The 14,971-nt window shown below is 41.4% G+C and overlaps 1 protein-coding gene across 1 annotated transcript; it reads left to right on the forward strand.

Annotated features, from left to right (window-relative positions):
• Nucleotides 1-196: 196 nt before the first annotated feature.
• On the forward strand, nt 197-6,318 carry nts (neurotensin). The gene is made up of 4 exons (XM_085780620.1): nt 197-542; nt 1,444-1,505; nt 4,128-4,328; nt 5,918-6,318. The coding sequence occupies exons 1-4, from the start codon at nt 482-484 to the stop codon at nt 6,059-6,061; spliced, it is 468 nt and encodes a 155-aa protein (XP_085636746.1). The 5' UTR covers nt 197-481; the 3' UTR covers nt 6,062-6,318.
• The last annotated feature ends 8,653 nt before the right edge of the window (nt 6,319-14,971 follow it).

Consider the following 14,971-nt stretch of genomic DNA (forward strand, 5'->3'; position numbering starts at 1 on the left):
TGACGTCTGATGAAGCTGTGACAGGAGAGAAGGGAAGGATGATGAGGGGGATGAATGGATGGATAGATGGATGGATGGATAGATGGATGGAGGGGGCTGAGTTAGTGGGTGAGGTGGGGGTGGGGGTAGTGATGGTGGTGAGAGATCCTCTGACATCACATTGCCTCTTATAAACTGAGGGAATGGAGCCCACTGCACTTCACATCCAACCAGAAAACTGCAAGGAAGAGGAAGCATTGTTTGGAGCTGGGAGAGGAGAAGAACAAGAAGAAAAGGAAGAAGAAAAAGAAAAAGAAAAGGAGGACGAAGACAAAGAAGAGGAAACAGCAGCATCACTACTACGCAGTCCCTCTTCCCATCCTCTTTTAGCTGTCTGGGTCTGACCCTTAACCTTATGGACTTATAGGTTCTTCCTCAGGTGAATTCTTCAGTTGTGGGATCTTTTTTGTTTGTTTGTTTTGCCGGTGCGCTCGACATCAAGATGCAGGCACAGCTGGCGTGTATGCTGCTCCTCTGCTTCACATGTGGTGGACTCTGCACAGGTAAGCAGCCTTTACATGTTTGCATCATTGCACTGATTTTCACTCGTATTCATGAAGTCAATGCAAAGCAGTGATGATGACTGGCAGGTGGCGTGTGCAACAGGTGCATCCATCACAAAACTTGTGTGCAACAGGTGTTCGCTCTGATTTTAAAATATAAATATGCACTTCCTCGATCTGTAATTTCAAATTATTTCCTGGGCTTTTCCTTTTTGCTTATCTGTTAATATACTGGACCTCAACAGGCTCTAAAAAATACTTTGTTTTCTAACCGACCACCTGTTGTCATGATGCCACAATTGACATTTCACAACCGATTTCAACTCGTCTTGAGCCCCTGAACAAACCACAGAGAGGAAAACAATGATTTTATTTTGTTATTATCATTTAATTTATTCCAGAATTGAGAAATTCCCATTAATCTAACTCATCAAATACACTTCAAAAACCACTTAAGAGTCTAATTTAATAAGAAAAGTCACATTTGCTCTGATGAGCCAGTGAGTTGTCAAAACCTGTGGAGGGAAGAAATGGATCAGAAAATAAAGTGATGAGTGTTGGGTTTATTGGTGTAATATGTGTATTTATTTCACTCTGAGGGGCCCAGTGGGAGATCTGTAAATGAATCATGTGTCACCTGTTGAACACTTCGAAGCCGCCTGCCAGCAAATACTGTAAGACTCAGAGCTGAGTTCTGAAATTACCATTAATAAGAAGAGTTTGTAGAATTGACATCTTAATCGAGGATGACGGACGTGGTGGTGTAAATGCCACTCGATGCATCAGACAAATCAATAGATGAGCCTGTGTTTCCCATCTGATCGATTTGATTGAGTCTTCAGATTGGATTTGGCTGAAGGTTGTGTTATTTTTTTCTGTTTTTGTTGTTGTTCACTCACAGACGTGGACCAGGAGCAGCGAGCGCTAGAACAGGAGCTGCTCAGCAGTCTCTTCACTTCTAAGGTAACTGCTCCCCTCTGTCTTTTATTATTTTTTGTTTTTTTATTTGCCACCTGTGACATCAGAGACAGGGGTTTCTAAAAAAGCTTCAGCCCACCCGGTCGGTTATTGACCCTCCACCTGATAAAGGCTATACTACCCACACAGGCGCTCTTTCATGAAACCTGCAGCCATGCTTCAGTCACCGCCTCACCTTTTTTTAAACCGTGTTCCTGCTGAGTGGGAGATAAATAATTTATTATAAGAGACTCTTCTGTGTGTCACCCAGGGTATAACTTGTTTTGGGGAACTGGCTCTGTTTCTTTTTCTTTTTTTTTAAATTTTACTAGAAGTGTGTAAGAGAGAAATAAATATAATCTACACACTCCAGTTGCTGCAGCCGGGGGCATGTCCTCTGAGATGAAAGGGAGAAATGAGAGCTGAGGCTGAGAGAGAAAGTTATCCAGCTGTAACTTTAGGATTTTCTTTTTCTTTTTTTCATTTTTTATTTTTTATTTATCAAATCTATCTGGTGCTGTGCGCTGAAGGCCGAGGCAAAGCTGAGGAGGGATGAAGTGGGACTAGAGGCACAAGGAGAGACGGATGGCCCGGCCTAATAGGATTCAGATGGACCTGACAGCATCATAGCGACACATCTTCCTCCTCCTCCTCCTCCTCTTACTCTTGCTCTGTCTCTCTTTCTTTGATAAATAACCACGGCGCCCGCCCGAGACGTGTGATTCATTGCCGCCGATGCTTGGAGGTTGCTCAGGGGTGATGATTGTAATAATAACTTGCTGGGTGACTGATAGAGTGCTCGCCAGGCTGTAAAGTGCAGCATCGTAGAAGATACTTGTTGCTTTATCTCAACAATATACATGATCTCTTTATTTATTTATTTATCTTTTTTTCTTTTTGGCAGCAGCTAAAATTGATTGACCTGTCCGTCTACTGCTGAGAGGATACATTTAATATGATTATATTATATCCTATACAGCCGGTGCTCATCTGTCAGTCCAGCCACTTTTGTATTGACCTTTGGGCTCTCCATCATTTCCTCTCATTCTAAGTTGCCTAATGTAAAGATATTGAGTTCAATACAGAATATACATGGTTCGTTCACTAACTCATTCACATAGTGTAAGGACATTGGACCTCTACATTAACTGATTATTCCAGCTATTGATTAACCAGCCTTAATGAGGAAGAACCTGAAAAAAGGCACCAAACAGCTCCTTGTGTGACCTTTCTGCATAATTAAACCCTCACCTGGCTCCACTCACTTACTTCATTTCAACCGCAGAAGTCCTCCATGCATGAATAATTTCTAAATGTCAGTAGCTGCTTATGTTTGTTTCCCCAGTGTGTTGTTCGTTTGATGCCTCTACAACTCTTATTACATGCCCCCCCCTCCCTCGACGGTGTGGCATAACATCAGAGGAGACACGTTTCCTCTGCTGCTCATAAACGATCTGAGCAAACTCCAAGTCTCGAAGGGCTTGTGACCGTCTCTGATAATGGAGGGGAAACAATTTCTACCACGTCTTCTGGATCTTTCCATCATCCTCAGTGACACCGAGAGGTCTTTGTGGCAGTGCCGTCCCCACACATGTAGTGCCCCCCCCCCCCTTGGGAGGCCCCTCTCTATCTTGGACCACTTTAACTAGATTATAACCCAGCCGGCTGCAGCTTTATGAAGTCGGATGAGACCATCATAGGTGTCTGGAGCGGAAGAATCCAAGCTCATATATCTTTTAAAATGTGCTTTAACAGGATGCGTCTGCATTTCCCATGTTAAGTGTGAACCTTAAACGCAGCATCCACGCCGCCTCTCTTAAGGGGATTCGCCACGGTGAAAAACACAGAGAATGAATGTGTAGAAAAAACAAACAGAATAGCATTTAGATAACAGCTATTTGTCTGTGAGACAAATGCAATACACACTGGAGTGGATATAAAGCGGCTCATTAAGGCCGGCTGCATCTAATGCATCTATTCACAGAACTATGACAGGACAAACATATTCACATCAGTATTGTTAATTAAACAGAAAAAAAGGCAAAAGAGCAGCTACACAAAAAGATGAGATTCAACATCAGACAAATACAGAGTCATGAGGATGCTGAATGGTATCAATGACCTTTGTATATAATCTATATAGATATATATTTGTATAATAGAATAATCTGTATGTGAACAATAAAAGGCAGTGCAGTAGAATAAAACCACTCACTCCATCACTAGAGGAAATGGGATCGAATAATAATAAGCTTCACATGTGCACCCATATCAGATTATATTGACTTAATCGTGCCTGTCAAGGAAGTTTATTCACGCCTGTTTTATCAAATATGATGTGAAAAATAAAAGAAACGTCGCCTTTTATTCTTCAAACATCCTGTTGTTTAACAGCTGTGTGTTTTTTATCCTCCTCCCTCTGGACTCAACTAACGCTGTGAACTGAGGTGAAGTGAGAATTGAGCTGACACTTCAATTAAATCACTTCTTCACACCCAGGATTCGTTGCCAGGTTTTGAATTTGGAGGAAAAAAACAAAACAAAAAATCAGCTGACCCCTGAACTCAATTGGAAACTAAAACCCTTTCCCCTCCCTCTCTCTCTCTCTCTCTGGTACCCTCCTGACAGATGAAACAGAATAAGCAGGTCGCCCCCTACTGGCGCGTGTCGCTGGCCAACCTGTGCAGGATGGTGAGCAGCCTGCGGCAGGAGACGTGGAGCGGCGAGGAGCAGGAGGAGGGCGAGCTGAGGGACGGGAGCCTCCAGCTGCTGGAGGAGCTGTACAACCTGCAGCACATCTGCCGAGCACTGCAGAGCCGGGAGGAGAGGGTGAGGATCTCTCACACATGCACACTCACAGTGGTGGGAGAAGGTGTTAGCCTTTAGGTGATTGGCTTCTCCTCTAACTCATAGTATTTGCATTTATGTGTGTTCGTTTTTTTAATGCAGGATTAGCTGCTTTGCATAATTGTGATTAGCCCTGTCCCACCTTGAACCTAAATTAAATAAGTGCTGTGTTGGGTCGACATGATTGATGTGATGAGGCTCTGACAGGTGCAGTGAACGTCCTGCACCATAGATACTGTTAACACCATTGGCTGCTCCAACAAAATGAAACGTTTCAGCAGTAAAATGTGGGTAAAATGTCGCTCCTTCCCAAATACAGAAGCTACACACAAACAAAGTCATACATGAAATCTTTACTTTAAGACTATGTCCACACACGATTATGTTTTGCATTTTAAAACACATTATTTTCTCTATGTTTTCACCTCCAGTGTTTCTATTAGTTGGAGCTTTTTGGAAAATTATTTTGAAAACTTGTTTGTCTGGATGAGACTTTTTGAAAACGATGATGCAAACGCCCTCAGTCCTTATCAGCCTCCACCTCCAGCTGGTGATAACGAACCTTGTTGTCTTTGCTGCAGTCGTTTATTACTTTTTGCAACCAATCAGCAGTAAAGTAGACAGTTTACTTCCTGTTTAGCCTGTAGCCTCGAGTCACCAGACTCTTCAGAGAGGAGAAGAGCCTGGTTTCTGTTAACTGCGAATTTTGTCTGCATTCTGGTTCCGGTCTTCTAGCGGATCCAAATAAAAAGTGTTCACCAACATAAAACTTATAAAATAGACATTAACTTGTCATACAATTAAATACAATAAAAGACAAAGGTTAACTTAATGGCTCTAGGATTTTCTTGTAAATTATATTCCTTAAATTAAAAAGTTTCACTTCACTTAATTTTATAAGCGTGGTGCTTTTATTTTGATGGAAAGGCCTGTCTCTCTCGTCCTGGTTCCGGCTGCTTATACAAAACAGCGAGTCAACGGCCCCAGACTAGTTTAGCCTGGTTTGCATTTGACCAGTGTGCGTTATGTTGTGTTATAGTCTTCAGGTGTGTTAGTGTGGACATTGACCTTTCAAAATAAAAGCATAGTAAGTAAATCTCACAAACATAAACTCCTCTCGCGCACACACACACACACACACACACACACACACACACACACACACACACACACACACACACACACACACACACACACACACACAGCCCATCCATCTTCCCTTGCTGTAAACACCTCCAGCAAATCACTTCTCTCTCATTCCCTCCTCCTCCTCCTCCTCCTCCCCATCATTTTCCTTTCACTCTCAGCTCCTTACACAACAGCTCTTCTCTCTCAGTTTTTTTTTTCTTAACCTTAACACAGTGACTGCAGATCAGCATCTGCTTTGCCATGCATGGAAGCACAGTGGCTGGTTTAATCACCACCACCTCCTCCACCACCACGCTGGCGTAGCCTCCCATTACCCTGCCACTCAGCAACAAAACATGTGCTCGCCTGCCACTTCCTCCTCGTTGTGTGACACTCACCCGCCGCCCCGTTTCTCTTTCTCTCTCTCTCTCTGGCCCTAACAGCTACTTCACGACTCTCTAGAATATTTAGAGGAGAACAGTGACACTCCTCTGAAACGAAAATCACCCTACATCCTGAAGAGGCAAGCGACGCACAGCACCAAGTCCCGAAGGCCGTACATCTTAAAACGAAGTGCAATTTACTGACGACGACCCCCAGAGGCCTAGGTGACGTTTAAGGGACCAGACCATATACTTTTTTGGTGTGAAGATGTGATTGTGTTTCTTTTCACTCTCTTCTCGTAGCTGCGGTGTCTCTCTTTTTTTTGTTTTTCCTTTTCCCACTGTTGTTTTCATTCAGTCCGACCCTTCGATTGTATCTCCAGCATTGAGGCCTGCCTGTATTCTGCTCCTTTCTCAAATAGAGGTCCTGAAAATAAAATCCTGAGCATCAAAACAACAAATTGTGTATCTTTTGAGAAACTATATTTATTTACTCTATTTCTTCACTGCACACTAAATCTATTTTGTTTCAGGATATGATTAAAGGATTCATGATATAAAACCAGTCTGATGTGACTATCTTTTCTTTCATGTGTTAGTTTGCCAACTGCTTATCTCCCCCTTAGCACAGGGCTGGAGCTCTCATTTGAGGAATTTATTGCTTTTAACATCCTAAAGAGGCATTTAGATCGTACATTTCCACATAAATTAAAGTTAGTTTCTCCTTTTTTAGGCCCCTTTTTCTCTTAAAGGTTCTATAATTTGCACTACAGCACTACATTGTTGATAATTGTAAGGTATTTGTGGTTTTAGGAACCAGAAACTATCATGTTGTGTTAGCTTTACATCTCCTTTCCCTGGCAGTGCAATAAAACAACAGGTTAGTGTCAGCCAATCAAAAGAGAGAAGGCTCTGAGCCCCCGATGGCTTCGTTGTGACATCACAACGTTACTTTGCATTAACCCTGCATTAATGTGAGAACTTTTCATGACACATTGACATCCTACCTGTGCTGCGTCTTCCTACGCATTGACATTTATTGGTTTGTATGACATGGTTGCATCTCCTTAGAGTACCTAGTCAGCGAAGTGGCGATCGATGAAAATGAATGAACAAGTACTCATCATGTCAATGGTCATGACATTGCTACCAGCAGCATCGACACGATGCCCAATATGTGAGTCTAGTCCTCGTCATGTGGGGGCTTTATCATCACCGGCAGCCAGGAAAGAAGAAGAGACCAGTGAGGTGTTGTGTGTACGCTAACGTATGTAGGCTAACCAACACAACTTCCTGTTTGTCTGTAGTCTGTAGTCTGGACCGAGACCACCTTTAATGGGTCGGACCAAATTTCAGGTGAAATTTCACATCTGTAAATTTAGTTCGGATCAAACGGAAAAGTCCGGACCGAACAAGGTCAGTGTGAAAAAAGAACAGATTAAATTCTTGACTCTTCACAAAATGTTTTTGGCGAACTTGTGAAGAGAAAAATCCATCCAGTAGAATTCCCAACAAAAACTGTAAAATGAGACAAAATAAAAGAAAGAAAGCAAAGAAAAGGCCTGCGGATGCTGTCAGTCACAGCACTGTTTAGATCCTCAGTCCTGTCTGCAAATTGATGCAACAATGACTGATATTTTCTTCTTCTTGATGTTAAGAGTCAGAACATGGCACCTTTAATATGTCTGGGTCAGTCACTGTGTTGAACATCGCTCAACACGGCACTAAAGAGAATTTCAACCTCAGCAGATAAAACAGACTTTGGCTGCAGCGATAGAGTGTCTTGGCTTTAGTAAACGACAGTTTCATGTGGAAATCAAAGTGCTTTGGTGTCCTCCTTTTGAAAACTGAGCTCTTTAACCCCGACAGCAAAAGATGTTGGGAGGATAAAGTGCAGCAAATAGACCGACTCACTTTCAGCAGTCTCGTTCTACAGGCAAAAAGCAAAATAAGCCCTCTAGAAAACAAAAAACACATACACATACACAAAAAATAGGCCCATTCCTCACAATGTCACTTTATACATCACAAATTAAACAACACCTGCTGTTTGTACCTGAGCAGGTGGGAGAAGAATGAGCACTGTGTGTTTTCCCCCAGCAGACACATGCGTGTGTTTAATTACAGCAATGCATTGGTTTTGATTGTATCTCTGTGTGTGTGTGTTTTCTTGTACTTACTACCTTGTGAGGACCGGCAAGAGTTTTTAACCAACAGAGTGAGGACATTTTTGGGAAGTGAGGACATTTTGGCCGGTCCTCACGTTTTCCAAGGGCTGTTTGAGGGTTAAGACTTTAGGTTATAATTAGGTTTAAATTAGGTTAAGAGTGATGGTTAAAGCAGAAGTAAGCGATCCGGTCGTTTTGGCTAATGCTGCGTTCCAGGCCGGCTTTTGAAATCGTAAATTACAGCTTCAAGTCACAACTTACGACTTCTGTAGCGTTCCAGGCAACCCACTCGTGTTTTTCCGACCTGTTTTACCTGTGAAAGTCACTATAACGGCCACTCGTAACTTCCGACCCGTGAACTCGTACCAGATCGAACTGGTACGACTTCACAGGTCGGAAAAACACGAGTTACGAGTTGCCTTGAATGAACCATAACAGTCCTCATCCCTACGTCACCACATTCACGGCGTCCCTTGGCTGCACACACAGCCCTGCATGCCGTTCTCTCTCCTCATTGGATAAAAACTGTAGGATACGAGAAAAGTTTTCTCCTCGGCTCAGAGTAGAGCAGAGTGACTGACAGACCCGTGTTTCGGTCCAAACACTCTATGTAAGTGATTGCTGTCTGAAGATATAACTATTTAAGACTTATATTAACACAAATATATCACTTACTTCTGCTTTAAGGTTAGGCATTCATTTTGGATGGTCAATGAGTGTCCTCACAAAGATAGCATTACAAGGATGTGTGTGTGTTGTTCATCTCTCCCTGAAGATAGCTCATCTGACGAGCTGATTGCTGCCACAGGATTAGCTACCAATAACTTATTTTGTTTTACCTGTAAAGTGTGAAATGATACTTCAGCTGGAACCAGCCAGAAGTAAAAACTCACCTCAACTGCTTCTTCTCCTCTGATTGTGGTGAAAACTTCAATATATTCTGTTTTATCTATACATAAATCAATCAATAATAACCTTGTTGTCTCGGACAAACAGTGTTGCTTGTTGCTGCAATCACAACATAGACAAGACAAGGACATATTATTGCACCACCCTCTATAACTTTAGATATTGCACAGTTATGGTTTCAGAAAAATGAAAAATAGTAATAAGGATAAAAAAAACTTTAAAAGGAAAGAGGTGAAAAGCAAAATCTGCAGGTCAATTGGTTGATTGTGGTAATTAAAACAATCTTAATTAGGCTACATTCAGTAAGAGTTGGAACCAACAATAGCTTTAACCTTATGTTCAATTACATCAACTCTAAATTAAACAATATCCTAGGTGATGAGAAAAGATGCTCAATGTTATTGCTCATATCAGACATTATATAAAAGTTTGTAAACACCATTGTCACCTTTTGTTCTTTGCACTCAGGCCACTGTAACTAAAAGTGTGTTCCTTTAATGCCTCAGGTTTTCTCCATATACGGTATCTGTTACAGTGACTATACTGCAAATTCACACTGAGAATCAACAGTTTGTCCTCTGCTGTATTGCCCTCCATAGTTGCTGCCTATTCCTCTGAAATATATACATTTCCATGCGCCATGATAATATTTTGGGTGTTGGGTTTTATACCGAGGTGCTGAGGTTTCACAGTGCTCTCTATAGTTGCTGCTGGGTGATCTACAGGCTCAGATTTCAGTGGGACTATTTCTTGGGTAGAAAAAAGTGAAGACACAATGAAAACTTCAAATGTAATATTTTCAATTCTTTGAGCAGCAGGAATGAAAATTACATTCACCCCCTCTCCTAACCCCCCTTCTTGCATTTGGGGTGACGGTAGAAAATCTCCGAGTCAGAGTCAGAGACAGAGACAGAGAAAGCTCCAGCTCTGAGGCACCAAGCCGGGTGAAACTTAATCTACTTGCCTCTCTAGACACCTTTTGTATTTCGGGAGAATCAATTCCTTTAATATGAAAACTAGAGGGATCTTTCTAGGTACTGTATCAAATGACCCCATTTTTATTTTCTTTGTGAAAATGAAGCAAGAACCAAAAAAGAAAAAAAAGGGCCTTAATAATGCAGAGATATTCAGGTCAGCATGTCAACACATTTAAATCATATCTAATTTAGAGTGATGGGATAAAATCATCTTTTTTTTATGCACTCCAGTCGTGTATTAATAAAGTGAAGGAAAGAAGTATGAATGTGCAGTTTTAACTTTCTCTCTTTGAGTTTCATGTTTCTAAGTCAAAAGCTCCAGTTTGAATGTGTCAGATTGTTCATGTGTAACAAGAAAAGGGCAAACTTTGCATAAATAAAGGTTGGGGAAAAAAAATTATCATATATGCAGCCTTCATTGTTATTCTTCTCATGTCAGTGACCCTCCACCCCCACCCCCCCTGACACTGTACGTGCTCATCACAGGCAGCGGATGGCAGTGTTGTTTAACTAGTCTGATGGCCCTGATGTACTACACCGTGAGTGACTACAAGGTGTTACAAGGGGGAGGGGTGGGGTGGTGGGGTGAGGGGGCACATGTATTCCTGCAGGCAAGAGCAGACCGAGAGCTCATCCTGAGGGAATAAAAACAGGCAGGAAAATGACAGCAGAAATTAGTTCCAGAGCAAACCAATGGAAACAGATAAAAAATGAAAACTCTGACATTTTCTTTGGTGCAAAATCAATTTCAACTGAAAATCTTGTACGGCTGTAATTTCCTGCTTCAAATTTGTTTAGTAGAAGAACCTCGACTAGAGGAAATTCCCACTTTCTGCAATATTCAACCTTTAAGTTAAAGCAAAAAATCCTCCCACAAAAGTTAATGCAGACACATGCACCAACTTTAAACCGGTGAAGTCTTTAACCACACTGACATTTGCAGATGAGTTACAGTATTTGTTTAGCGTGTTTCAGCCCTGCAACATGGATTTCAAATACATGTTTAACACGAGTGATGCCAGTGAAAAGGTCAGTGTAATCTGCAGATGCATGATGTTTGTATTTGGCCTTTGACTGAGAATGCATTAATTTACCGAGACCTTTAGAATAATTTCCTTTGTGCATGTTTTAATTATAGGGACAAAGCTGCTGTGTTGATTAGACCAATTTAACTGTTGTACAATATACACTTTCCCACAAAACTGTTTCCTGCAGGGTGGTATAGTTTCTGTCATATTTATAGAGATAACTCTGCTTTTTAAAGGTGTTTCTAAAGAAATGTGGAAAATCGGTTATGTCCTAGTGGACCGCCAGAGTAAAAAAGAAATAATATTCTTGATTATTTCCAAGGGTGTTTTTGTTTTAAAGCTCACAGTTTACCACCCAAAGGCACTGCAAGTCATTTTGTCTTTTAAAAGGCTTCAGGTCTCTCCAAATACTTAAAGGTGAGCAGTCTCAAAAATAAAAATAAAAGAAACCTCACCAGGGAGTTTGTTTTTCTAAAGTCATTTTGTCTTTTGTCAGCACACAAATTAAAAAACTGCTCCACGTCTCCAAAATAAAAGCCCTGAGTCAGGGTTCAGATAACGGATCCCTGTGGCAGCAGAGGTCTCTTGGTGTATTATAGGTATTATTTCAATAGAGTACAGCAAAAGAACATTAGAAAAGGAAACCCTTAACCCTTTAGTCTTCCCTTTGAAAATCCTGACCTTAAGTTTAACCCTTCTTCTTTTTTTTCTAGTGTGCATATGTTGGTTTACGACCAGCAGGGGGCAGTGCAGTACAAAACTAATCCACGCTTTACTTGTGGAGTACAGACAGACAGCAGACACTGACAGTACATCTTCTAAGAATAACCTTTTGCTTTTCCACCAAAAATAAATCAGAAAACTTCTGATTGAATAATATCCAGCCAGTCAGAATAAAAAGAAAACTGCTCTGTCCCAAATTTCAAATTCGCAATCAAGTTTTCTTTTTTTCTTTTTCAACAACTAGTTAATTTTAATGACTTTCAGCAACATAATAAATTTAGAAAGTCTATTAAAAAGTGACAGTATGAGGCTTGAGTCAATTTCAGATTAGTTACAGTGTTAATGAGAGCTACAGTATAACTCTGGATTTGGATTGGACCCAGATCGCTGCTGCTGCTGCTGACTCTTCACCGTCCGCTGACTGAGGAGGTCATAAACATGATTCTCACAGCAGCTATTCGTTCCTATAACATAATAATAATAATGTCAGTTTTGCAAATAGATACTAAATCTGAGGTCAATAATGTCAATAATTAAGAGAAACTGGACAAAACTAACTTTGAAATAATTCTACCAGGAGGAGGGGGTTGGTGTCAATCAAAATGACGGATTATTGCTTCTATAGTGATTACATGTCTTCACCAACAGATCCATCCAGACCAGCCTTCAATCCTGTGCTGCTGCTACTGCTGCTGCTCTGAACAAAACAAAACAAAAAAAATAAAGAGCTTTGTAAATAGGATTAGGAACAGTGGATGTCATGTCATCATCCTCTGCAAAAGCCAGAAAACTAGAGAATAAAACAACAACAACAACAACTGACAAGCGAACAGGCGGCTGTGTGTGTGTGTGTGTGTGTGTGTGTGTGAGCCGACTTTTGGAAATAACAACTATTATAAAGTGATTGATATCACAGACTCTAGTGGATTTCTAGAAGAAGCTCATTTAAAATGCTGCTGTTGGAAATCACCTTAACGGGACAGATGTGTCGGTTACTACTGAAGAGTGAAAATGGCATTTCACTCTGACTGACTGTCATGGCTGCAGCAACACCAGCAAACAAAGAGAAACATCTCAGTTGATAACATTTGTTGCTGTTAAATCTTTTTTTAAATCATTGCTGGTAGAAAAAACACCTGCATCTGTCATATGTATGCAACACTGATCAATATGTATGTACTGTAAAGAAGGCAAACATAGACTGGATCAATTTGCGTTCGTAAAATGAGCCAGAGGAGCCGAGTTATTTACCTGCTGATGACTTTTACACGCTCCCTTTTTTGCAGAGTATTGGCTAAACATACGATGTGAGGAGGACACAACTTGGGGCTTCACCAACGCAGGCTCCTAGCTACATTTGGAGGCGAATGCAATTTATCATTATCTCAACATCAGAGCAGATCTGTCAGTTTTTTTTTTTGTGTAAATTTGCAGAGCCGCCTCAGCAGATGTCTATCAATATAACGACTCCTGCGACCCTGAAAAAAGTTCAGGCTTAGTACGCCTCCCACATCCACAGGACAAATTACACCCTGTGTGAATTAATTCAACTCCATTAAAAATCTTCATCGACATCTGCCGCTATAGCGATGCTTCGGCCCCGGCTTGTCTTGGCCTTTCTCCAGCCGGACGCCTCTTCAATTTAACTCCAATTTGGAGTTGGGTGGATGTTGGCTGACAGTTTGAAACTTCTCAGTGGGATTCTGATGGAGCGTCGTCTTCTTCTTCACCCACCACCCCCTCCCCGCTAAAGGAAAGTCATTCTCTCATCTGGACAGCGTTGCAAATTGCGTAAAAAGCTCGGTCCGATCAAGATAATGGCTTGTGAAGGAATGAGATTAGCTCCCTTTTGTGAGGAATCTGATTGTGTGGATGGGACAGTGGCATAACAAGTGTGACCTTGTTGCAAGGGGCGATGGGGGGGGTGGGGGGTGATCAAGAAAGTAATTAGGCCTCGCATATGGGCAGCATTATGGTAGCCTTCAGCGGTGGCAGTGAAGGGACAGGCCATGTCGGAGCTGTTTATTGTCACAGGTGAGGCTTGTCATTGTCAGTAGTGAATAATGGCCTCTGGTCGCAAAGTTAGACAGAAGATAGAGACGGAGAAGAGAGCAAAACGCTGTGTGAATAGCTTCGGCGCTCACCATTTGGACCAGCGACACGTCGGTGGTTGTGGGTTTATAAAAGGAGATCTGATGCCCTGCACGGTTTCAGACCTCTGAGTCGTCACCACACACATCTCCAGGAGTGTGTGTCCATCGATTCAAGGAGCTCAGGTTTCACTGTTTCCAGTCAATGGAACAAGCAAAGACACTGAGAGACCTTCGAGTGTCGGCCGTACGGTTCGTGAAGTGGTATGAAGGTGGAATTACATTTCTGAGAAGATTGATTTTAAAATATTTCGCAGGTCAACACTGGATATTTAGAGGTGTACGTCTAGTCCAGCCACATGAACGTCTCAATATTCAGCATCCTTATTGTTCTTAAAGAGGAACTATGCAAAATTTGCACTTTAATTAAACAACTTTGCAGTAATTGTAATGGTAAAATAACTTGTTACGGGGAAAATGGACGCTCTGCCATCCACCTAGCAAGATCTTGTCCTGCAAGAGACTGCATTACGGCGCTACGACACAGTCTGTAATGTCTTGTTAATGTTATCTCGTAACGCTCCGTTATAATCTCATAGCGTGGTGAATGTGCAGGTCACAACTTGTCCACTAGAGCGTTTTGGAGTTGTTGGATTGTGTATTTGATGAGTTTGATGAAGGAAACCAACAAATACCATTATCCTCCGTAGCGTAGCGTAGCTCTGAGCAGCTCACGACTCTGCTCCGCCGTTCTAAAAATAGCTTGCACCGACAATTAAAGGTAACGAACCTACTCCTAAAACTATAGGGATTATGGCAATGGGTGAGAATCTTTTCTTTTCTTTTCTACCTGTTACAATGGTAGAAGCATCACGTCTTTCTACACTGCAATGCACCACAGAAGTACAAATCTGAAATAATGAACATCTGAGAACTTGACCCTTTTAAAGAGATGGCTCTCATCCCGTTTAATGATATTGTCCTTAACTGGCCATAATCCAAATCAAATCTTTAACATTGTACGCCTGATGAGATTTCAGGGTGTTTTAAGGTCCCATATTTTACTATCTTTTTTTTTCTTTTTCGTGTTTTATTTTACCTGTTGAATCCAGAACAAGATATATCTGTGGTTTTTAAAGGCTCCATGAAATGAAAGATGTATTTTCCCAGTTTTAATCCTGTTAATTGTTCATTTATCTGTCAGAAAGTTATTATCTGA

The sequence above is a fragment of the Trachurus japonicus genome, chromosome 6, assembly GCF_045865225.1.
Source record: "Trachurus japonicus isolate A0001 chromosome 6, Traja_1.0".
Taxonomy (NCBI): Eukaryota; Metazoa; Chordata; class Actinopteri; order Carangiformes; family Carangidae; genus Trachurus; species Trachurus japonicus.

What these genes read in the sequence shown, in the direction of transcription:
- nts (XM_085780620.1), top strand. Translation starts at nt 482, where the DNA reads ATGCAGGCACAGCTGGCGTGTATGCTGCTCCTCTGCTTCACATGTGGT. An exon ending in GCAGTCTCTTCACTTCTAAG is followed by an intron (nt 1,506 to 4,127) that starts GTAACTGCTCCC and finishes CCCTCCTGACAG; the next exon opens with ATGAAACAGAATAAGCAGGT. An exon ending in TGCAGAGCCGGGAGGAGAGG is followed by an intron (nt 4,329 to 5,917) that starts GTGAGGATCTCT and finishes TGGCCCTAACAG; the next exon opens with CTACTTCACGACTCTCTAGA.